Source organism: Hydra viridissima, unplaced genomic scaffold, assembly GCF_058129835.1.
Source record: "Hydra viridissima isolate aposymbiotic clone 2 unplaced genomic scaffold, HvirCarnegie_v1 scaffold_1, whole genome shotgun sequence".
Lineage (NCBI taxonomy): Eukaryota > Metazoa > Cnidaria > Hydrozoa > Anthoathecata > Hydridae > Hydra > Hydra viridissima.
Window position 1 is genome coordinate 30,211,191 of NW_028324300.1, and position 22,987 is coordinate 30,234,177.

General features: G+C 28.3%; 4 protein-coding genes across 8 annotated transcripts; all 4 read left to right on the forward strand.

Annotated features, from left to right (window-relative positions):
* Positions 1 to 388: 388 nt before the first annotated feature.
* On the forward strand, positions 389 to 5,942 carry LOC145192273 (uncharacterized). 4 transcript variants are annotated; one of them, XM_090086383.1, is made up of 7 exons: positions 405 to 542; positions 680 to 821; positions 1,228 to 1,572; positions 1,966 to 2,097; positions 3,486 to 3,620; positions 3,793 to 4,010; positions 5,321 to 5,942. In XM_090086383.1, the coding sequence occupies exons 2-7, from the start codon at positions 741 to 743 to the stop codon at positions 5,694 to 5,696; spliced, it is 1,287 nt and encodes a 428-aa protein (XP_089942509.1). In that variant the 5' UTR covers positions 405 to 542; positions 680 to 740; the 3' UTR covers positions 5,697 to 5,942. The 4 variants fall into 4 exon arrangements, with proteins under 4 accessions (XP_089942524.1, XP_089942509.1, XP_089942518.1 ...); XM_090086398.1 differs by lacking the exon at positions 680 to 821 and having other exon boundaries at positions 389 to 629; XM_090086392.1 differs by lacking the exon at positions 680 to 821 and having other exon boundaries at positions 418 to 542.
* Positions 5,943 to 6,523: 581 nt separating this feature from the next.
* Positions 6,524 to 19,641, forward strand: LOC145191933 (28S rRNA (cytosine-C(5))-methyltransferase-like). The gene is made up of 11 exons (XM_090086375.1): positions 6,524 to 6,695; positions 8,995 to 9,059; positions 11,503 to 11,677; positions 11,927 to 12,027; positions 12,098 to 12,229; positions 13,545 to 13,660; positions 16,781 to 16,889; positions 18,089 to 18,211; positions 18,379 to 18,495; positions 19,109 to 19,217; positions 19,355 to 19,641. The coding sequence occupies exons 1-11, from the start codon at positions 6,554 to 6,556 to the stop codon at positions 19,639 to 19,641; spliced, it is 1,476 nt and encodes a 491-aa protein (XP_089942501.1). The 5' UTR covers positions 6,524 to 6,553.
* On the forward strand, positions 9,346 to 10,740 carry LOC149894428 (ribitol-5-phosphate xylosyltransferase 1-like). Of its 2 annotated transcripts, XM_090086419.1 has the most exons (2): positions 9,789 to 9,933; positions 10,038 to 10,740. In XM_090086419.1, exons 1-2 carry the CDS (start codon positions 9,912 to 9,914, stop codon positions 10,625 to 10,627), a joined length of 612 nt encoding a protein of 203 aa, XP_089942545.1. In that variant the 5' UTR covers positions 9,789 to 9,911; the 3' UTR covers positions 10,628 to 10,740. The 2 variants fall into 2 exon arrangements, with proteins under 2 accessions (XP_089942538.1, XP_089942545.1); XM_090086412.1 differs by having other exon boundaries at positions 9,346 to 10,740.
* Positions 19,642 to 19,755: 114 nt separating the features above from the next.
* On the forward strand, positions 19,756 to 22,289 carry LOC145191934 (uncharacterized). The gene is made up of 10 exons (XM_080069069.2): positions 19,756 to 19,869; positions 19,967 to 19,994; positions 20,135 to 20,240; positions 20,352 to 20,437; positions 20,588 to 20,674; positions 20,765 to 20,913; positions 21,219 to 21,312; positions 21,472 to 21,658; positions 21,733 to 21,811; positions 22,014 to 22,289. The coding sequence occupies exons 1-10, from the start codon at positions 19,867 to 19,869 to the stop codon at positions 22,101 to 22,103; spliced, it is 909 nt and encodes a 302-aa protein (XP_079925195.2). The 5' UTR covers positions 19,756 to 19,866; the 3' UTR covers positions 22,104 to 22,289.
* The last annotated feature ends 698 nt before the right edge of the window (positions 22,290 to 22,987 follow it).

Genomic DNA, 22,987 nt, shown 5'->3' on the forward strand with positions numbered 1-22,987 from the left:
GAATTATGAACCAAAATCTTTAAATGTGAATATCTCGCTCGGATGGCCATTTTTGATTTTGAAATTTCTTGAGGTAAACCTTGTACCCATTTACTATTTACCCCTAAAGGGGTTCCCAGGGGACATGAAGTTGGTATTAATTGTCATTTTTACAGGGTGTGAATATTTAGTTAAAACAACTAAGTTATTTTCCGCAAATGTCTCTTTTATATATACGAAACTTGTCATTTCTTAAATTAGGACTTTCTTAAGGCATAGGACTTTGTTAGGTCACACCACTGAACATATTTTTAAAAATGCTTTTCCGATTTTTTCATTTCATTTTAATGTCACTAACCGTGATCGGTTTTTTAAAGACGGACCAGTTTGGACATACCAATGCACTGTATTTTAAAAGTTACATTTTTTTATTTACCCGCATTTGCTTACTCTAGACTGATGTCTGGCAACATATAAGCGATGCACTTTGTTTATCTGCTTTTTTAATTCCTGTTTTACGATCTATTATCCATAAGACAAGAGAAAAACTCACAAGAGCTATGGTATATCATTAAACTATTTCATGAACTTTATCTAAAGTTATGTACAATAAGTCAAATCTACTAAGAATTTATCTTCATATGCAATAGGTGATATATTCTTTAAATTTGGAGCGTGATTTTTTTAGTTTATGATTTAGAATTTAAATTAGAATATAAAAACTAAAAGTTAAATAAATATTGGCTGTTGCTCTTGGAAAAATGCATATTGTTTTGGCAACCTATAACCTCTGGAATATGATGTTTCACTGGTCAATAAGGAAGCATTACATTGCTGAAATGGTATATATATATACACACACACAAACATACATACATACATACATACATACACATACATACATACATACATACATACATACATACATACATACATACATACATACATACATACATACATACATACATACATACATACATACATACATACATACACACGCATACATACATACATACATACATACATACATACATACATACATACATACATACATACATACATACATACATACATACATACATACATACACACGCATACATGCATGCATGTATGCATACATACATTGTTTTATTTCTAAGATAATGATAACTAAAGAGCTGTGTAAGGTATAAGTAGTTCTAGTTAATTACATATTTAAAATAACATGCACTTCTGCTAATATTAATTTATGTAATTTCTTCTCCTTAGATTTCAGATGCAAATATTGATATAATTGCTTTACAAGAAGTATGTGGTGATATAAAGCAGTATCGCAGCCAAATCAATGACTTACAAGAGTTGCTTCCAGTTTATCAATATACATATATCAGCTATGCCAAGAAAAACAATCAAAATCCTTTTTGTGAGATGGAAGGATTAGGGATCCTCAGTAAGCACAAAATTACAAACATGTTTTCTATGAATTTATCTCGTTCGTTAAGCAGTTCAGACATGAATAATAGAGTTGCTCTTCATTTGCAGTTTTCTATTCAACCCGGTGACTATGAATTGGCATTAATAGTGGTACATTTTTCAACAGATCGACAACAGCAAGTACTAGTCTTTTTTAACAGCTTTAAGTTAAAAGCCATGTAAAATTTATTTGTAATATAACTGGCAATTATGCTATAAGTATATTCTAATGATAGGTTTCCAAAATACAACTATAAAAAACTAATAGGAGTAAAGTATGAAATTATCTGGCTTTTTATAATTTATAATTTATAAACATTTTTTTTTTTAAATTTAGTTATTATTGAAAGTTTAACTAATCACAATTGCCAGATGTCTGAATTTACATTCTGTGCCTTTTGGTTTATTAAGATTCTAGAGTTTGTCTCTTAATCTTAGATTTTCAATTGATTTGTCTTCAAAACTAAAAAATGTCTATGAAAAAATTGTTTATACAAGTTTTATTTTATTGGTTTTTATTAAAATTATTTTTAGTGTGAAAATGTGGTTGAACTTATCAAATATATATATGCTGTTGGTGGGGAAAACATGGTGATACTTGGAGACTTTAATGCTTACCAAGATTTCACATGGCCAGTTAATGCATTGATGAATGGAAAGTTTAGTGTAAGTAGTTTGACTTTTAGTGATGTTAGATAATATTTTTATCATTCCTTGTCAAGTGAGTTAGGTGCTCCACATGTACCAATTCAGATTTTAATAAAAACTTTGTGAGGCTTTTTGTATATATAAATAGAAAATCTTTAAAATTTCAATTCATTTTGCTGTTCCTTAAATCTGATCTTTAAAAATTTACCATTTTTCTCTAAAAATGCAATTGTTAGTTTATTAACAATTGCATTTTAAGAACAACTTTTCTACAAAATATTTTTTATTTAGTATTTTTGCATGCACTAGTGATAACCAATCATTTCATAGAAACATTGTTAAAGGGTCTGAAAATTTATTTATTTTTTTGACAGTTTTAATTTAATATTTAAATTTTAACTCTCTCTGAATTTAACATAAATTTTGTTAACTTTAATCTTGACTTTAAGCTTTTAAAGGAGTTTTTCTGATAATTGAAACTGTATTAGTATTAAAAGTCTCAAACTTTAAAGATTATGCAATCCTAGTCTTCCAGGTGATCAAAAACCAAACATAAATTTATAACTGGCTGGAACTACATATAGGACACCATAACTTCTCACTGAATTGTGTCTAAACTTTTTGAAAATGATCTACCTTGTGTGGAAATTCACCCTATGTCTAGAATGTTCATATTTATTTATTGAATTTGAAAAAAATCTGCTTAATGCTAACACATTTGAGAGTAAAGCTGCCAAGAAGATCAATTTTCAAGCATGACAATAATCCTAAATATATAACAAAATCAATAGAGTCTTTTTGACTTGAAAAGAAAAAGTTATTGTTTTCAAATAGCCATCAAAAATAGCACTTATGGGAACATTAGGATCATCAGTTGGTCAAAAGTTAACAAATACAATTTATTTAAAAAAATTAAAGAAGCATTGAAAGAACGACATTTAGTATGTTTGTGGATTCCATGCCAAACTAGTTATGGTGCAAGTCACTTCTGTGAAAGTCTCAGTTCAATAAGACAAAGTGAAAAGAAAAAAAAACGAATGAAAAAAAAGAATTGTTGCCAATCTGTACAAGGGTTGTTGAAAATCTTTTCAAAATCTATTTGTGGATCCCTTGAATTGTTAGTACATTTGAAATGGAATTACCCAGTTTCAAGTTTATAGTGAATGTTTTTTTTTGTTGGTTGAGTGTACTAGTTGTTATTAGTTGAAAAAAATTTATTTCTAAACTTGATTATCCAGAAAATTTGTTTCAGAATTAATCCTAAATACTTTTTTAAAATTATATATGAGTTTTTTTTCATAGGAAAAATAAATTTCATTCTAATAAGAACATAAGTTATTCAAATTTTAGCATAATTTGAGTTTTAAATAAATTTTTAATTGTTTGTTTTATTTATTTTAATTCAGAAGGAGGCTCCTATGTCATGTCGGCGTAAAGGCATCATTTTTGATACAGAACAATACAGAGGTTATGGATATTTGTTTTCAGATGTATGGAAGTCAATTTATCCTAAATACTCAGGACTTACCTTCAGCAATATGGTGAGTTTTTCTGTTCTATTTGCAATTTACATTTGTTACTTTAATATATTCATTGAAGAGCTGTTTGATTCCCTTTTTATTGTTTCTGATCATTGTTTCTTAAAATTTTATAATTCAATATTTAAGACTAAAAATGATTTTAAAAATGTTATAAATTTTTAAATTACTTAAGCCAACACCTGGTTTCATAAATCGACCTGATAGAATATTAGTTTCAAATTCTGGTTTAAAAGTTCTTTCCACCGTGCTTATGGGTAGAGGACAGCGGTATGCATTGAAGTATGTGAATTCCTTATGGTGGGAAAGACTACGCATAATTTATAAATCAATGTACTTTAATCAAGAACCATCCCAATGTGCTGGTACTTGTGGGCCACATGGGTCATGCAGGTAAAATATGTTGTTATCCTAGACTAAGTTATTAACCTAAACTTAAGTTAATACCCAATCCTGCAATAAATACTGTTACACAGTTTTTGAATTTTGATAACATTATACTCACATTGTAAACAAATATTTTTACATTTTTGCACATTTATCATATTAAATTTCTTTCAACTTGATCACAGTTTATAGTCTAGCAGATTTAAATCTGGGCTTCTAGAAGGGATTAGTAAGCTCTGTTTTGTGAATTTCAACTATTGCTGTATGAGCCTGCCATGTGAGCTGGAGCAGAATCTTTAAAATCTAATATCCAGAATTATTCATAATCTTTTTAAGAAGCTTGATTACCAAGTCCGAAATGTCATATTGTGATTTTGCACTTGTCTTCACACCCTGCATACCCTTCACATCCTGATCATTTTTTTTAATAAAAATTTTCTTCAATGTTTAAAGTTTTTACATACTCCTTGTTAAAATATCCTTCTCCTAAGATGTAATTATTTGTTTATGATTTCTTAGTATTCTGCTACTCATTTTTTTGATCACTGATGGAGTTTGTTTTCTGGCAACTACTTCTTTGCTAATCTTCATTACCTTGAATTAATTGTGTGATTGACTAATAACCAAAGATTTTAAAATATTTAGAATGTTTTCCAGTGTTTTCTTTACCTATGTAAATTAGCTACAGCAAAATGATTTTCTTTATTACTTCATGCTTACTAAGTTCTATTTGTTCAGTGGCTCACTGGTCACAAAGTGAGTCACTGGTTCTAACAAAGCTATATATTGATAGGGCTTATTCAAATACTTAAGATTTTACAACTTTGTGTAAAATTATTAGATATATCATTTTGGTATGTTTATCTAAAATTTTTATCTACTGTCATAATTATTCTGGTAATACGTTGTAACAAATAAGTTTCTGCTAGCAAACAATTTTCTGTTTAAACCAATCAAGTTGTTTAAAAAAGTTTTCACTAAATGAATTCTTGTTTAGTATTAGTAAGATCATTAAAAAATGTATACTGATAAAATTTGTAAAATGTAAAATCTTACAAAGAAATAAACTGTAGTCACATGTATAATATGTACTGTAGTTATCTTTCAGAGAAATGTTCATGTTAAGTAAATATTAAATTAGTGAGTTAAAAATAAATGTTCATACATATTTCTATGGATGGTTCATGCAACTACATACAGCTGGATACAGGGTTACAGAATATAGTTAAGAATAGATTTTCATTTGGTATATTTGCAGCTATTTCTATAAGTTCTTTTATATTTATGCTTATTTAGTTTTTTGATTATATTCTTAGATGTGGAGTTTGTATATCAGGTGGTAACAACAATGCATGTGCTGATCATTTTTGCACAGAATGTTCTATACAGAAGTTTTTGATTATCCACTTTGCATTATTTATATTAGTTGCATCATTTTTGTTTCTTTTTATTTCTCTTGTGTCAAAGCTTTTGAGACGAAAGTTTTTCCTCACGTTTTGTTTCTCTAGATCAAATTTGCAATTTTTGCATCAAAATTATATTATTTTTTTTGCACTGATTATTTGTATTTGTTCATGCATGTGTTTAGAAGTAATTTTAAAAGATATTTTATTATTAGTTGATGCTCAGTTACCTGAAGAGCTCCATCCATCAGACCATCTTATGGTTATTTCAAAAATAAACCTACTTTGATTTCATATCATGTAGATAAATTGTTTATTCTACAGATTTATCAGCAGAAATTTTTCATTAAACCGGAAATTCAGGACAAACTTATTTTAATTTATATAAGGTGTGTCAAAACTAACTTTGTAAAACTACAAAATATTTTTTTTTTAAATCTTTGTTTTATAGTGTTTAAAATGTCATAGTAATTTAACTTATTTAACTTTATTAGTTGTATAATTATTAAAAATATGATAAATATAGAATTTTATTTATTAGAGTATTTTTCCTATTGTTAGAGTGCTGATCAATTGTCAATAAGATGACAAGACATGTAGTTTGTTGTTTAAAACAGTTTTGATTAAATAAATTCAATTTTAAGTCAAAAGAATGTGAAGATAGAATTAGCTGGAATTATTTCACCTGTGGGTTTTTTTTTTTTTTTTTTTTTTATTTAAACAAGCATTACACATAAAATACAAATTTTTTCATTTGTTGTACAATCAACTTCTTTTTTTTTTCCTTAAATTTTCTTCTTACTTTTTATACTACTCTTTAAAGCCAATTATATCTTGCAAGTTCTTTTGTGCAAAAACAAGTACTAAAAAAAGCAAATAAAAAACAGTAAAATCGATAAAATTGAGTTTGTTTATTTTTCTTGTGTGATAAAGGTAGTATTTTTGTTTGCTTTTTTTTCCCTTTGTTAATTGTTTAAATGTTTTTTGTGAAAAGTTTATTGTAAAAAAAGTTTATTGTAAAAAATTATTTATAAAAGATATTCTTGTTTTATTCACTAAAATTTATTCATTTAAAATTTTTGAAAAAATATTTTTAAAAAAAGCTTTGTATAGCAAAATTATTGTGTTTTCAAAATGTTCTAGAAAATGATTGAAAAACTATACTCTGCAGCATCAGATATTATTGAAAAAACTCTAAAGAAAGAAGCCTCAGTGAAAAGTCTTTGCTATTCACACCATTTCCAAAATAAGAAGTTGTTGTTTGCCTTAGTTGTAGAGACATTAAAATGTAAGTTTTTTTCTCCCTTAAACTTTTTATGGAAGGTTTTATAAAGTCAAAATAAAACAGTAGACTTTTGATAACCTTTTTTTAAAATAAATAATGGCTGCAAATTAAAAAAAAGGTAGAAATTTTTACAATTTATCTTCAATGATGAATATCTTCAATTAATTGTATAACAATTAAAATCTTCTGTTAATTGTATTTTAAGTGAATACTCTTCTGTTAATTGTACAAGATGGTCCAAAGGTTTCTCACCCCCTCACCCCTTCTTATTTTTTCAATTTACTCAGTTACTATACACATAAAGCATCATTGCTAATGAATGTGAGAAGGTTCAGATAGCAACATAATGAAACAACAATTAATAGTCAGCAGGTACCCAATGACCACTTAGATGTTGGAAAAAGTCATCAAAAATTGGACCTTCAGATTAGACTATGTCAGAGCCAGCTGTGGTGGTCATATACCAGAAATCACATTTAAATTATAATGCCAAAAGATTATTTTTCGAATTAAGTCAATTTCATGTCAATTTAAAAAATCATCTTTGTTTTATTCCATTTCAAAGTTCTATACCTCTAAAATAAACACCCTTAAGTAAAATAATCAATTGCTCTTCTGTAAACTTTAGAGCTCCTGCACATCATGGTTGTTCAATTGAGGAATGATAAAGTCAGTAATCATGGCTCTATAGCTGTCACCATTAACTGAAATGTTCTGGTCAGCATCATTTTCGAACAAGTTCAGACCAATGATTCCACTAGCTCATAAAGCACACCAAACAGTCAGTTTTTCTGGATGTAATGTACACAACATACACTTGAGGGTTATCTTCACCCCAATTAAGACAGTTTTGTTTGTTGGCGTAGTCATTCAATCAAAAGTGAGCTTCATTGCTAAACAAAATTCACTTACGAAAATTGGGATCAATGGCAATCTTGTTTTGGTCCCATTCACCGAATCTACACCTTGCCAGGTGATTGTGAGGCTTCAACTCTTGCTGGAGTTGGATTTTGTAAGCATGCAAACCAAGATCTTTCTGTAAAATCTTTCATAAAGTGGATTGATCATTTTTGCACAGAATGTTCTACACAGAAGTTTTTGATTATCCACTTTGCATTATTTATATTTGGCGCATCATTTTTGTTTCTTTTTATTTCTCTTTTCATATCCAATTGCTGTGCGTGATGGTGGATCGACTGATTCGGGTCTTCCTCTATGCTATGCTCTGCAGCACCAATAACCTCTTCTGGATGCATATTATCATTTATCATAGTGTGCAATACATATTTTGAACAAAACCATGATTTGCAAAGTAAATTTGCACAATGTGGAAGCATTGATCAGGCATCAGTTTATTCATGCTGAAATGCCCAACCAAACTAAACACTTGACAGCTGTCAAAATGGCTGCCAGTTAAAAAAGTGTTGCTGACTTACATTTCTATACCTCTAAAAAAAATACCCTTTGTTAATCTTCTGTTAATAGTATAATAATCAATAGCTCTTCTGTTAACTGTATAATAACCAAATATTTTTCTGTCAATTGTGTAATTGATACTGTTCTATTACTTGAATAATAATCAAGTCTTCTTCTGTAAATTGTAAACCAAACAAATAATCTTTTGTAGCAGTTTGTTTTTTAGTTAATATAGCTTCTCATAAATCTTGCTTTCAATTTCATTTAAAATTTCAGCAATCCATATTGCTGTAACCAAACTTTCTTTTTCTAAATAACAATTTATTTAAATAAGTAATTTTTTTAATTTTCAGTTTAGTTTAAGTGACTAAATGAGAGACTAAAAGAACCATGGTAATGAGAACCATGAGAGGTCAAAAGTTTTTGACAAAACTTTTGGCCTCACATGGTTCTTGTTATGATAGTTCTTTTAGTCTCTCATAATTTTTTTTTGTAGCTTTAAAGTCTATTTTAAAATGAGAAATTTTATTTTAGGATGAGAAACTATTAGTATTCTGTAAAAACACAAGTTTGATATTTAAGTGTACTATTTTGTAGAGCTCAGTTGCAATTAAACTAGATATTTATTTTAAACTTGTAATACATTTCTATTATTTTGATCTGTGGAAATTTATCAGTTTCAGATATAAGAATGCAATAAAGTTTTAACATTTAGTAGCAAGAAGGTTCTTGTTTATCAAACTTGCAATATAGAAGTTCTACCCCGTGCACTTCATGTTGTAGTAAAGTAACTAAAAATTCTCACAATTTAACATTTGATTTTTAATATTTTACTGGTTACTGATATTGTGCTGGAAATTTTGAAATTTTTCTTCATAACTTTTAGATCACAAAATTTTGGGATTGGTGTTAAAGGAATGTCCTGATCTTTGGAAAGGTGTTGATAAAGAGGTTTGCATCTCTGTTCATTTAATCCTTGTTTTTCATTTTTTATCTAGTTTTTTAAACTTATTTTCTTATTGAATTTTTGTGTTATGATGTGCTTTATGTTCATTTGTGTTTAAAAATAAGTTCAGATTCAGTTTTATTTTTAGATTCTGTTTTAATCTTTGATTTTAAGGCTTAGAAATTTTATTCACTATTGTTTTAAAATGTTATTTCAAAAAGCCAAGTTATCTTAATTTTATCAAAATTCATAAGTACTTTTTTTTTTAAAGTCATTCTTTCTTTCAAAGTAAAGCACTTTTGATATTTGATAAAAGCATTATTTATATTGCAATTTTATAACTTTGTTTTAAACAAAACCAAGTGACATCATCATGTTTGTTTCTAGACACTAAAAAAAAAGTATGAAACTTACAAAAAGAATTTTATGTTTGGCCATTGTCACTTCTATCTTGTTTATGCAGCATTTTTTTATTGAGGAAATTAAAACTAAGGATAGCTTAAAAACACATGTTTCAATGCACATCAAAAAATTTGTACCCAAGACAAAACAGGTGCATGTTTGGGGAAAGGCTGCCATTTCTGAGTATTTCTGGAAGCACATTCTTGAAGGTGATGTGCAACCAAGTAAAAAATATATGTGGGATGAAGGTATTATGCAGATCAATAATTTCAAGTTAATTTATTCCACAGGACCCTCCTTACTTCCAAAAACTGCTCCTAAAAATATTAGAGATTTAGTTATAATACTTAATGGAAGAGAAGAAAAAAATGTCTATACAAGTTTGCAATGGTTAAATGCACTTAACAAAGAATTGTTTCCACTACTTGAAAATATTGGTATTATAATTCTTGGTAATGAACGATGCAACAACAGTTGGTTAGTAGATTTCTGTAAACAATCTCAATTGATAAAGTTTGTTTTTATTGTTTATGATATAAACTTGCGAACTCCTCCTGGTTACTTTTATCAATGGCCTTTAGGTGTTGCAACTTACAGAAATTTTCCTCTTATCAAAAAAAATGAAGTAGATCTACACACGCAACGAAAATATTTTTGCAATTTCTTAGGTACTGTTTATGCTAATTCTTCTCGAACACAGCTCAACAGTTTTTTAAATATGGGTCGCTTAAAGAAATTATGTTTTACAAAAGTTCGTTACTCCTGGCTTCCTAAAGAAACAAAAGAAACATTTGAGCTTTATCATAATATATTAAAGCAAAGCGATTTAACTTTGTGTCCAGTTGGTTTTAACTCAGAATCTTATCGTATTTATGAAGCAATGTCTTACGGAAGTATACCTGTCATTGAAGATGTAATGACTGAAGGCCACTGCTCAGGGGATTTGAGTAATGATTTATATAAGGCACCATTTCGTCTACTTAAGAAATATAATGCGCCAGTTATTTTTGTTAGAAATTGGAGTGAAATGTTTACAATTATAGAGACAGAAAGTAAATTGTCCCTTAATGAAAAGGTTAGAAGACGTGAAGATATTTTACGTTGGTATGAGGGGTTCAGATCAAAAATAAGAGATGTGTTTTTAGATATCATCAACAGTAAATTTGAATAGGATATCTGTTTTATCCTATGAATGATTCTGCATTTTTTCTATTTCTTATTTGTATATTATTTATATTATTGATTTAAAAACAAATTAAATATTTTTAGTTTTATTCTATTCATGTCTCTTATTTGTTTTAATTTATTTTGAAATTTATTTATTACTTATTTAAACTTGTACAATTTTCAATTTTTTAATGAAAGTTCCATTTTACACAAACCTTTTTTTTTTTTTTTGTTAGAGAGTTTAAAAAAGGAATTTAAAGCTATATTAGATTTGTAATTATTTTTAAATTTATTTTCTACTTTAACATAATTTTAATTGAAAAATATATTAGTTTTATTGAGAATCATGTTAGTTTTTTTTTTGAAAAAGTTATTACTCTGGGAACTGATGAGCCAATCTGTATCTGTGCCAATTATCTTTACTTTATGTTGAAGAATCAAACTTAGTTAGGACGAAGATCTAAACTCTTAGATATCTTCATAAGCATCCAGCATAATATAACATCCCTCATAACATAGCATGACACCCCTGATAACATAATATAACATCCCTCATAACATAACACACACACACACACACACACACCCCTGATAACATAATACACAATCCCTCATGACTTAACTTAACAAACTTATAAACATTTCCATTTTTTTAAAATGTTCTTCTAAATGTTCTTTTTTCTTAAATCATGAGTTTTAAGCTTAAAGATTAGCCTAGTTTTTTTTATAATCAACTAGATGCTTGCCTTTTATGGAATATTTCTTCTAGTGTCAAGTGTTACATATTTTGTTTTTAAATATCTTATTTTTTAAATTTGTTCAGAACATGTCTTTTCATGATATAAAGTATTCTTATTAACTTTAAAAAGTTTCTTTTAGCCTCCAAAATCACTGCAACTTGTTCTTTTGTATGAAGAGCTAGTTGGGAAAGGTGTTCCTTCTCACCTTGCATATAGTAAAGTTATTAAAAAAAAATTGACACATCTACATGATGTTTGGCTAGAAAAGAAGGAGCAACACCCACAATTACTATCTTACAATGATACAAACAAAGGTAAAATTGTTTCCCACAATTGTGACCTATTTTCTTCAATTTGTGATTTATGTTTCATAATTCTGTGATTTTTTGTGATTCTGTTGAAAAGTTATAAATGTTAAAAACATTTAAATATCTATAAAAAATAATAACTTTTTAATAAAAGTTAAAAATTTTTCTGAGTAAATAAAAAACCTTTAAAAAAATTTACAGTTCTAAAATAAAAATAATAAATATTTACAAGTTTATTCTTATGCTTTCTTTCAGTAAACTTACCTCGTTATGTTCGAGTGAATGTTTTAAAAACAAGTACAGAAAATGTTGTTGAAAGGTTACAACAAGATGGAAAAATTTTAGTGGAAAGAAATGTAGGTTTTAATTATAAATATTATGCAGTTAAACTTATTATTTATACTATAATCTTCTTGTGATATTTAGCAATACAAAGATCTTCACATAAATGAATTCTGTATCGATAAAGATATTCCAGATTTGCTGGTCTTTGCAAGTAGAACTGACTTTCATAAAAATGAGATGTATAGAAAAGGTGAAATTCTGTTGCAAGATAAGGTCAGTTTCTTCTATCCTTGATGTATTTTTATTAATGTTTAGGAGTTTTTAACACCTACTCTAATACATATAATTTACACACACACATTAACATAAGATCAGTTTATTCTTAAATAGTATCATAGTATATAGAGGGTGAGGCAACTAAACTTAGAATATCTTGAACAATCTTTTTTATATTTTTGAGTGTATGTAATAACTTTTTTGTTCTTTTTCAGAGTGAAAGGTTCAAAAATTTGTTTCAAAAGTAAATTTAATGATAGGATTAACCACGTTCAGTTAAAAGAGCTAAAAGAGAATGAATAGCAGACATGCTTAAACATTTGACGAATTGTGGAGACAATTTGGGTGTCTATGAGCACTGTCATGTTAAGGGTAAAATTTCAATTGAAGACATTAAAAAAAATTAGGAAATGGAGGCAGGTATAAAAAACAGAATTTTGTATTTCTAAAGTCTCTCAAAACCAAAATATTGAAAGATCCAACAGAATCCATGAGAAAACTATCCAAGGACACAAAAGTTAGCCCTTGGACATAAGTAGGACTTTCCATACTGATTTACAGGTAAGCTCATATGCAAGGACCTCAAAATGCACAAACTGACTGAAAAAATGAAATTCAGAAGACATGAAAGTACTAAAAAGCATTGCATTTCTTAGTTTTAGATTATCACAATCATTGGTACAATAATAAGTCACTTTCTGATGTAAAAGGAATCTTTAGAACCAAAAACCTAAATCATGGATCTTAAAGTTGTGGCATTTGATGGAAAAAAGATGCCTCTTTGTTTTTTTAAACCTGTTGAAAAGTGGGAGCTGAAGTTTTTCATAACGTCCTACAAGTTACCATGGCTGATAGGTGAACCATCCATCATAGGAGCAATATGTGGACCCAGGATGGTATTCTGCCTCATGCTGCAAAAAAATACACTAAATACTGGACTAGGTACTTTGGGGAAAATTGCAGCATTCAACTAGAAGATCTTCATGTTTCAGTTTTGATCATCAAGCAAGTATTGAGATTAGAGTAGGACATAGTATCTAGAGATTTCATTTTGAATAGTTGCAATGCTGTTAGACACTGTGTTCAGGCACTGTGTTCATTAAGAGAATTTTTGAATAAAATATCTCTTAATGCCCTTAAAAACATTTGTTAAAGTTATATTGATGTCAATAGGTTGGTTATTGAAAAATTAAGTGTTATGTTTACTGTCTTTGATTTTCTAAGTTTTGCTGCCCCACCCTATATATTAGAAATAACTGGTCTTATAACAAAGTATTGCTAAAACTGTAATTAAATCTTGTCTTTTTTTTAGGCCAGTTGTCTTCCAGCATTCATTTTGAATCCTCCTAAAGGTTCCATAATAATTGATGCGTGTGCTGCTCCCGGTAATAAATCTTCGCATCTAGCTTGTCTAACTAAAAATCAAAGGTGTGGATATTTTTTACTAGCTTTTTTGTCTTTGTTTTTTTTTTAGTTTTTGCTGTATTTGTTATAAAATAGCAATACATATGTTTTTCAGAATTCTTTTAGAAATTAGTATACATAAGAATTAAAATAGATAGAATTGGCTTAAATAATTATTTGGCAGCAGGTGTCTAGAACAATCATATTTCTAAGAAATTTAATTTTAATATACAAAATTCAATTTTTATCTGTTTGCCTGGAGTGAGCTACACACTGGAAAAAGATATAGAAGTGAAGCCAAGTTCTGAGGCAGTAGTTATTTTGAAAAACAGCCATCAAATTTACCTTTTGTTATCAGAGGTGTCTGGGGGCAAAAGAGGTCATAAAGTTTTAAGCATAAAGGTGTTAAATCAAAGTTTTTTTATAAGGAAAAATTAGAGCTACTTTAGTATAATAATGTTAGCATATTTTTTTCAAAGTAATTTTTGAAAAGTTAAATGATCTTACTTACATGACTGCCGTTGTAGCTGGTTAAGAACAGTGCAAACTTGATTAAATTTTGATGCAATAACATAATAACAGTAATGGGACAACAGACTAACAAACATCAATAAGATGTACAGATTTTATGTTCTTTACCATTATCAATCTTTACACATTTGTACCTGATCAGTGTAAAAAAAAAAATTTTATATCTGTTTTGCCATCTTTTTAGTTTTTATTTTTGATGTTTTTGTTTAAATTGAATATATATATATATATATATATATATATATATATATATATATATATATATATATATATATATATATATATATATATATATATATATATATATATATTAGGGCCCTGCGAATCGCTTTGATTCGATTCGATTCGTGAATCAAATGACGCTAATGTTTGACTTCGCTTTCACTAAAGTAATTTTAAATTCGATACTTTTTGTTTGTGCTACATCAAGCTATTTTCGCATCAAGCTATAAAATGACTTCTAAAAAATTGGCAGTTACAGAATTCTTTGAAAAAAAAGGAGTATTCTGGCAATGCAAACAAGAAAATTGCAACAAAAAGTATTCTGTTCAGAAAACTGGAACTTTATCTCATCTATGGAACCATTTAAAACGTGACCATAAAAAACTACACGTAGAAGTTACAAAAAAGTGCACATCTGCTACTAAAAGAAAAAAGAATTCCAATAACACAATCGAGCAATCATCAAGTGCCTCGTTAAATTCGTATTTTATTCGACCTCCAATAGATACAGTTATTAAAAAAAACTACGACCGTGCAGTGCTTAGATTTGTAATTGAAGATCGAAGATCATTTGAGACAACTTCTGGATCTAGCTTTATTAATCTGTGCTCGGTGCTTACTCAAGGGCAATATCATCCACCACACCCGACCACTTTATCTCGAAATTTAGGTGACATAGTCAATGATTTATATATTAACTTCCAACAAAGTATAAAAAGCCAGTTAGTCTCCAAACCTAGCATCACTTTTGATCACTTTAAAGCCGACAATGACGATAACTTTCTTGTTTCTACTTGCTACTTTATTTCATCCTCTTGGGTTTTAGAATCATGCTGTTTGTCAGTTGCAAATCTGGAAGTAATAAATGCTTGTCACAAAGCTACTTCCACTGAAGAAATTTTAAGAAACGTGCTGTTAAAATTTGACTTGACTTCAGATAATATTTTCCGAGCTACAACCGATACTACTCCTAGTATGCTATGCACACTTAAACTTCTTGGGATTGATTGGCTAGGGTGTTGTGCTCATAAACTCCAAATTTGTGTGAAATCAGCTATACACAACCAACCAATTCTTATTACATTAATTAGCAAGGCTCATAAAATAGTAGGATTTTTTCACTCATCATCAGTTGGACAGGCAGCTCTCAAAAAGTATCAGATTTCTCAAGGAAAACCTGAGTCAAAGCCTCCAATGGATGTGGAAATGCGCTTTAACAGCACTTCTAACTTATTGGAATGGATTTAAAAAAATAATGATTCTATAGAGATTGCTCTAGTTGAGTGTTCACAAAAAAAAACTGTATAAAAGTGCAACCGACTTGTCTAACTGAAACACAAGTGCAATTATTAACAACAGTCGCTCCTATTTTTAATGCAGTATCTGAAGCCACTACTATACTAAGTGCGGAAAAAAGCGTAAGCATTAGTTTAGTTTATCCGTGCATTACAATTTTGAAAAATTATCTTCGCTTGATGGATAAAAGAGGGATGGGTAAATTTGTTGACGATCTTATTACGCAGTTGGAAATGAGGTTTGATTTAAGTGAAGACGTTTTTCTTACCGCTACTTTCTTAGACCCTCGATTTAAATCAGAAATGTTTACTTTGGCAGAGAAACAAATTGTAAAATCTTATCTAATGACATCTGAAAAAAAAACACGATTTAAATATTACTATGATTCCGCTGAAATTCAACTCAAAGTAGCAAATTTGTCATCTGAAGCAAATAAAATTTTTGATAAAATGTTTGAACATATCACTAAAAATCGTACTCTACCAGAGAAAAGAACTTTAGATCAGCAATTACATTTTGAAACTACTGCATACATCGAAGAGAAAACGTTGGGACGTTCAGATTGTTCTATTCTGTACTGGAAAAACAAACGTAACATTTTCCCTTTATTATCAAAAGTTGCAACTGATTTTCTTGCTGTTCAAGCTACAAATTGTTCGTCTGAAAGAGTTAACTCTGTGGGAGGAGGAGTGATCGACTGTAAACGCAATATTCTTTCCGAGCAAAATGCGGAACGATTAATTTGGGCTAAAAGTAACAAAAAGAGTTTGTTCAAATAACATTCAAATTTTGTAATATTTTGTATAGTATACATGAAAATAAAGATAAAAAGCTTAAATTTCTTTCAACTAGTGATTCGATTCGTGATTCGATTCATAATTCGATTCGATTCGCAAATCAAGACCTGCTTCGATTCGAGATTCGATTCGAAACTAAAAATGCCGATTCGCAGGGCCCTAATATATATATATATATATATATATATATATATATATATATATATATATATATATATATATATATATATATATATATATATATATATATATATATATATATATAAAGGTTTCATTTGTTCTATTGTTCTTTCAACAGCAAAATATTCTCATTTGATCTTGATCGCAATCGTTTAAAACTTATGCAGAAGCTGCTTCATATTTCAGCATCTACCTCTGTCAAAACAAAACATCAAGATTTTCTTAAGGTGATCTTAGTAAAATGTTTGTTTGATAAGAAAAAATTGTTTTGTTTTATAATTAATTTAAATAAGTATACTTTTATATTGTTAATAATATTTTATTAACTTGATCAGGTGCTTGCTATTTTTAGCTTTGTATATGATTTGACTATTTTAGATTTGTTCAAACATCCATATTTAGATATCCTAAAGTAAATAGAACTCAAATCAAAGTTTTCAGAAGATCCACAAGATTCTTTAACATTTTTCCTTCTGACTGTCAGTTCACCTGTAAATTAAATTATAAGAAAAAAGTTCAAATTTCAACTTTTACAATAAGTAAATTATAATTATGAAGGTAAATAAAGTCCCTTCACTTTCAGCTTGTTAAGTAATAACTGTCAAATTTTCTGGAATTTGGCAGTTTGTTGTTGTTACATTATTTCTGATTACATAATTCAGCTGTACTCTTTATCATATAATTTATCATATAAAATATAAATTGCAATACTTTCAAATTAATATGATGTTTTTGCAACTTGTCTATTATAAATCAATGTTTTTTGTTGAAATAAAGAGAACTCTACAGGAATCTTATTTTTATAATGTAAATGTTTTGGAATATTTAATGTAATTGCAACAATATAACTTATACTAAATACTCCAAACATCTAAGACAAAATGTTTCAATTTACAAAAAAATGTTCTACTGCAATATGAAAAAAAAGTTTGATTTGCAATTAGTATCCATTTTTTTTTTTAACTTAATCAGCTTGAATGCTACCCAAACTTATTTCAACAAAAATCAATTTTGTTACAGTATTTTCCACAGAGGTTTGCGTTATCTGATGAAGAAGATGTTTAATATTGGAACATTGAATTTCTAGTTTAGATATCACTTTGGAGAACGCTGACTAGAATTTCTAGAAATTCTAGTCAGCATTCTCCAAAGTGATATCTAAATATGACTTATGATTTTCTTTTAGTTTCTAATGACTAACAATGACATTATTAATTATAGTTTATTTTTGTTAAGTTCAACTTTGTAGAGGGTTTTTTTTTTGTCTTTAAGATTTTTACAAAATCAAGAAATTTAAAATGTGTAAGAATTACATTTCGTCCCATGTCCCCTTAAATTTCTGACTTCAAATTTTCTTATAAAAACACCAGTTGAGATTTATCTGCTATTATTGCTTTGAAGGTTTCTATTGATTTTAAAATTATAGGTTCAACATTCTGATCCTTTATACTCAAAAGTTGAATACATTTTGTTAGATCCATCTTGCTCAGGTAGTGGAATTGTTTCAAGAATGGACGAGTTGTTAGATGATAAGGATGCTGTAATGATTGTATGAAAAAAAAAAATTTTTTTTTTATTTGTAAACATACTCTTGTTTGAAATATTTAAAACTATATATTATGATTTGATTTGTAATGTAATTATTCAATTTTGTGTAAATGAATTTTTTTTTACATTTTGTTTTTATATTACTTATTTACATTGTTAAACTTGTAGACAAATGAAAGTAGATTGAAGGGACTTTCTGGTTTTCAAACTGCAGCATTGAGTCATGCATTAAGTTTTCCAAATGTCAAGAAAGTAGTTTATTCTACTTGCTCCGTGCACAAAGAAGTGAGTTTTTTCTTCCTACTCTAAACCTGGTAAAAATAAATACTAATAAACATAAAGCATGTTTGATTTATGGATTTTTAAAATTAAGGAAAATTAAAGTTACAAAAAAAGGTTCACTTCAGATAAAACTTCAGATAAAACTTGGCATTGTTAATGTCATGTTGTCCGAAGGGAGACATAATTCTTTAATGCTACAGTAATAGTCAAAAAGATGAGACCACATCTTTCTTTAAAATTTACTGTTAGATTTTGGTGAAATAAGTAGTTTTTACTACTTTTTGGTTTTAATTGTTTTAACTAATTTTGTTTTAAAAAGTTTACTTGTAAAACCTTAATTGGAAGGCACCCTACAAAGAAATTTGATTCTTATAACAATCTGAATTAAAAAAGTTAGCCAATAAAATTTTTGGCATTTTCTAACAATAAATTTCAAGCTATATAATATTTTCAAAATTATAAATAATATAATTTACTCTATTTTTTTAAGTTATATCTATGTTTTATTAATAAAAGATCTGATAAAGATTTCTTTTGCAGTTTAATGTTGTTACTAAAATATGGTTAAAAGTCTTTGATGCTGGTTTTATTCAGACATTTTATTTCCATTCCTCAGGAAAACGAAGATGTAGTGGAAAAAGCTTATAATCGCTTCAAAGAAACATTTGAGCTTTGTGATGTTTTTCCAAAATGGTCAACTCGAGGACAAGGAATGTGGGATCAAGGCTAGTTTTTATTTCTTCTTCTTGTCTTACTTATTTCTGTTAACTATATACAAATTTTTTAACAGTTACCGTCTTACAGAGTTTCACACATTTTGCCTTTTATTTCTTAATATAACTTTTTTTATTTCTCTTTCTAGCTTACAAATGTATACGCGCAATTCCTACAATTGATGAAACTAATGGCTTCTTTGTTGCTCTTTTTGAGCGTATTAATGTTGTAAAAAATATTCAAACTGAAATCCAAACATGTGAAACAAAAGACATTGAAGAAAACATAAAGTTAAAAAAGTCGAAAAGAAAACGTTGTTTAAACTTTCCTTTGGAAGTTAAAACTGAACCGTTTGCTTGCAAAAAAAAGAGAAAAAAACGGACCGGTGTGAAACAACCGATTGTTCGCCCTTCTAAATTGGGGAACAACAAATGATTATTTGATGATAATAAAATATATAAAAAAAATTTTTTTTTTATTTTGCCTGCCATCTTTAACTCAACTCTAAATAAGTGTTACTATTTGAAAGCGTCTTATAGAGTATTATTTATTTTCTATATTTTATTATGACCTTTTATCTAAAACCAATTTTTTGCATTTTTCCTTTAGTCTCCTAAATAATACTCATTTTCATCATACGTTGTTTTTGCCTAAAGAAGCATGGTAATTAGTTCTTTTTTTTCTTAAAATAAATGAAAAAATTTAAATGGTTGATAAGTAAAAAAAAAATTTCTTTTATGTTTTTCTTTTTTTTTTTTAGTATTCCGTCTTACAAAAAATAGAAAACGGTGAGTATCACTTTGTTCCCACTACCGCCTTCCCACCACCCTTTTTTTTTTTTTTTTTTTTTTTTTTTTTTTTTTTTTTTTATTATAGAAAAAAGTCATGTGATAAAGAATATCTCAACAGATATCTGATTTTTTAACAGCTCATGACGACAGCGTTTGGTCGGTATCATGGCACACTAACGAAACAGATAACAATGAAAATATCATCACTGGTGGTATTGACGATCTGATCAAATGCTGGAAATGGTAATTTTAAAAATTAACAATTTAAATTACAATGTTAGATGTAATTTTCATATTAGTTAATTCGCTTCATTTGTAATTTGTTTTAAAATGAAATGATTTTTTATCGGACAGGTCAGACAATAGTTTAACGTCAAAATGGAATTTTGAAGGACATCAGCTTGGAATTGTTTCTACAGATATAAATAAAACTGGGAAATGTATATTTCTCTTCTTTTCTAAATTTTTTATTTTATTTTTTTCTAGTTTGAAATTTCTCTTTTTGATAAAAGAATATTTTCCATTTGTTACATTTAGATTTATCTGTTGTTTTTGTTGTTTTTTATGAACGTATTTTTATGAACATCTAGTGGCTGCATCCAGCTCTTTAGATAGTCATATAAGAGTTTGGGATTTAGATGAGGGTAAACAAATAAAAAGTATCGATTTGGGCCCAGGTATAGCCTTCTGTGTTTTTTTAAAAAAAAATAATGGTCATATAAATTATTTTGTAGCTTTATTAGTTTACGTTTTATAAAAAAATTTAGTTGACTCGTGGACAGTGACTTTTTCACCGGATTCAAGATATATCGCTACAGGCAGTCATACAGGCAAAGTAAACTTGATTGGTGTTGAAAGTGGAATAAAGGAAGAAACTCTTGATACGAGAAGCAAATTTACGATGAGTATTGCCTACGTAAGTCTTGTTCGCTAATTTAATATTTAAAATATATTGCATTTAAAATATAAATTTTGACTTTTGACGATTTTAACTGATTAATTGTTTTATATGTAGATAACTTTTTCCTTATTTTTAAGCAAATAATTTTTGCTTAAATTATCATTAAACGATTATTACCCGCACACACAAAAAAAAAACTTAAAGCATAAAACGTTCTCATAAAACGCCCTTATAAAGCGCTCTCAGTAAATTTCCTTATATCAGTAACTTACTAATTTCTTAAAATTATCAAATTTTATTGATCAGTTTTATTATTTTAGAGTCCTGACGGCAAGTATCTAGCATGTGGTGCTATTGATGGTATTATTAATATCTTTGACATGACAAGTAGCAAACTACTACATACACTTGAAGGTGATTATTTGAATTAAATAATGTTGATAGGAATTTATCTGAATAATTAGAATAATTATTATGTTAAAAGAATTTTTGTGACATTTTTTATACTAGAATTTCATTTGTACTTTGTAAAGGTAAAATCAAGCTAGTTTTTCTACGGCTTAAAAATTTTAGGCCATGCTATGCCGATTCGTTCGTTAACTTTTTCCCCTGACTCCCAAATGCTGTTAACTGCATCAGACGACGGACATTTAAAGATGTATGACGTCCAACACGCAAATTTAGTTGGAACTTTATCGGGACACGGCTCATGGGTTGTTAGTGTTGATTTTTCACCAGATAACTCACATTTTGTTTCAGCGTAAGTTGTTTGTTTTTTATTAATCACGTTGTTTTAATTTTTCATCTGTTAACTTTTGGTTCCAACTCTATTAGATCAAGTGACAAGAGTGTGAAAGTTTGGGACGCCGGCAGTCGGCAGTGTATCCATACATTTTATGAACATAAAGATCAGGTTTGAATTTTTCTTCGCTTAAAGTTAAATAGCTTTTTTGTTATATATTTTATATAGTTTATATATGTTCTACAGATTTTTTCCCTGTTTTATATTTCTCTACCCCGAAACAAAGATTATCAATGTAGGAGAATGTTTTTGTTTATTCGCTTTAAAAAGATATTTTTTCGATTGCGCAGTAATCTAAACTCGTACTTTATAGGTGTGGGGTGTTTGCTATAACAGTACCGGCTCCAAAATCGCGTCAGTTGGCGACGATAAGTCTATAGTTATTTATGATGTTCCTGTTTGAGTTGAATAATAACATTAAATGCTCTTTTCCAAACGTGTTGTGTTAACGCGCTAAAGTTGCATGAGTTTCATAAATCGGAATCCATTTATTATTTTTGGAAAAACGTTTTTATATAAAATGTGAGCATATTGACTTCGAATGGTTTTGTTGCTAAAACTGTTTTTCTTTGATGAAGTTTTCTTCTCACTGTTCGTTTTTTTTGTCGTTGTTCGTTACTTGACGTTGTTCGGTACTTTTGTGTAACACGATAGGGAAGACGGGCTTGTAATGACAAACTATAAATAGCTGAAACTTAAGTAATTTGTCCATTTTGAGAAGTCAATAGGCCGGGTGAATAAAAATGAGCAATTGCTTTTACTCAGTAATTGGTCAGCTTTACGTGAATAAAAACTTCAACAACTTTCTTAAGTTTTTGTTCACGTAAAATTGAGCAAATACTGAGTAAATAGGTTACCTTTCGTGAATAAAAATATGAGGAAAACTGCTGAAATTTTTATTCACGTAAAGCTGACCAATTACTGAGTAAAAGTAACTGCTCATTTTTATTCACCCGGCCTAATAATTTGACTGCAATTAACTGCAAATGATGGTGACTTAAAAATGAAATAAATTCAATTGTAGTGTAAGAAAAGTATTAAAATCAATACCATGAGTTATTGGAATATTTTTAAAAGATTTTACTGTTTCACATTTACTTTGTTAATTCCTATTTTATATTTATAAACCTAATCTATTTATACTTAAACGGTAAAACAATAAATAAAATCAGGATTTCATGTGGTGATGCGCATGCTTTCAATTAAAAGCTGTTGTTTTGGTCACGTTTGAAGTTGCCCCTCCCCCACTTTGTTCTTATTAAACAAAAAAAATAAATAAAATGGGTT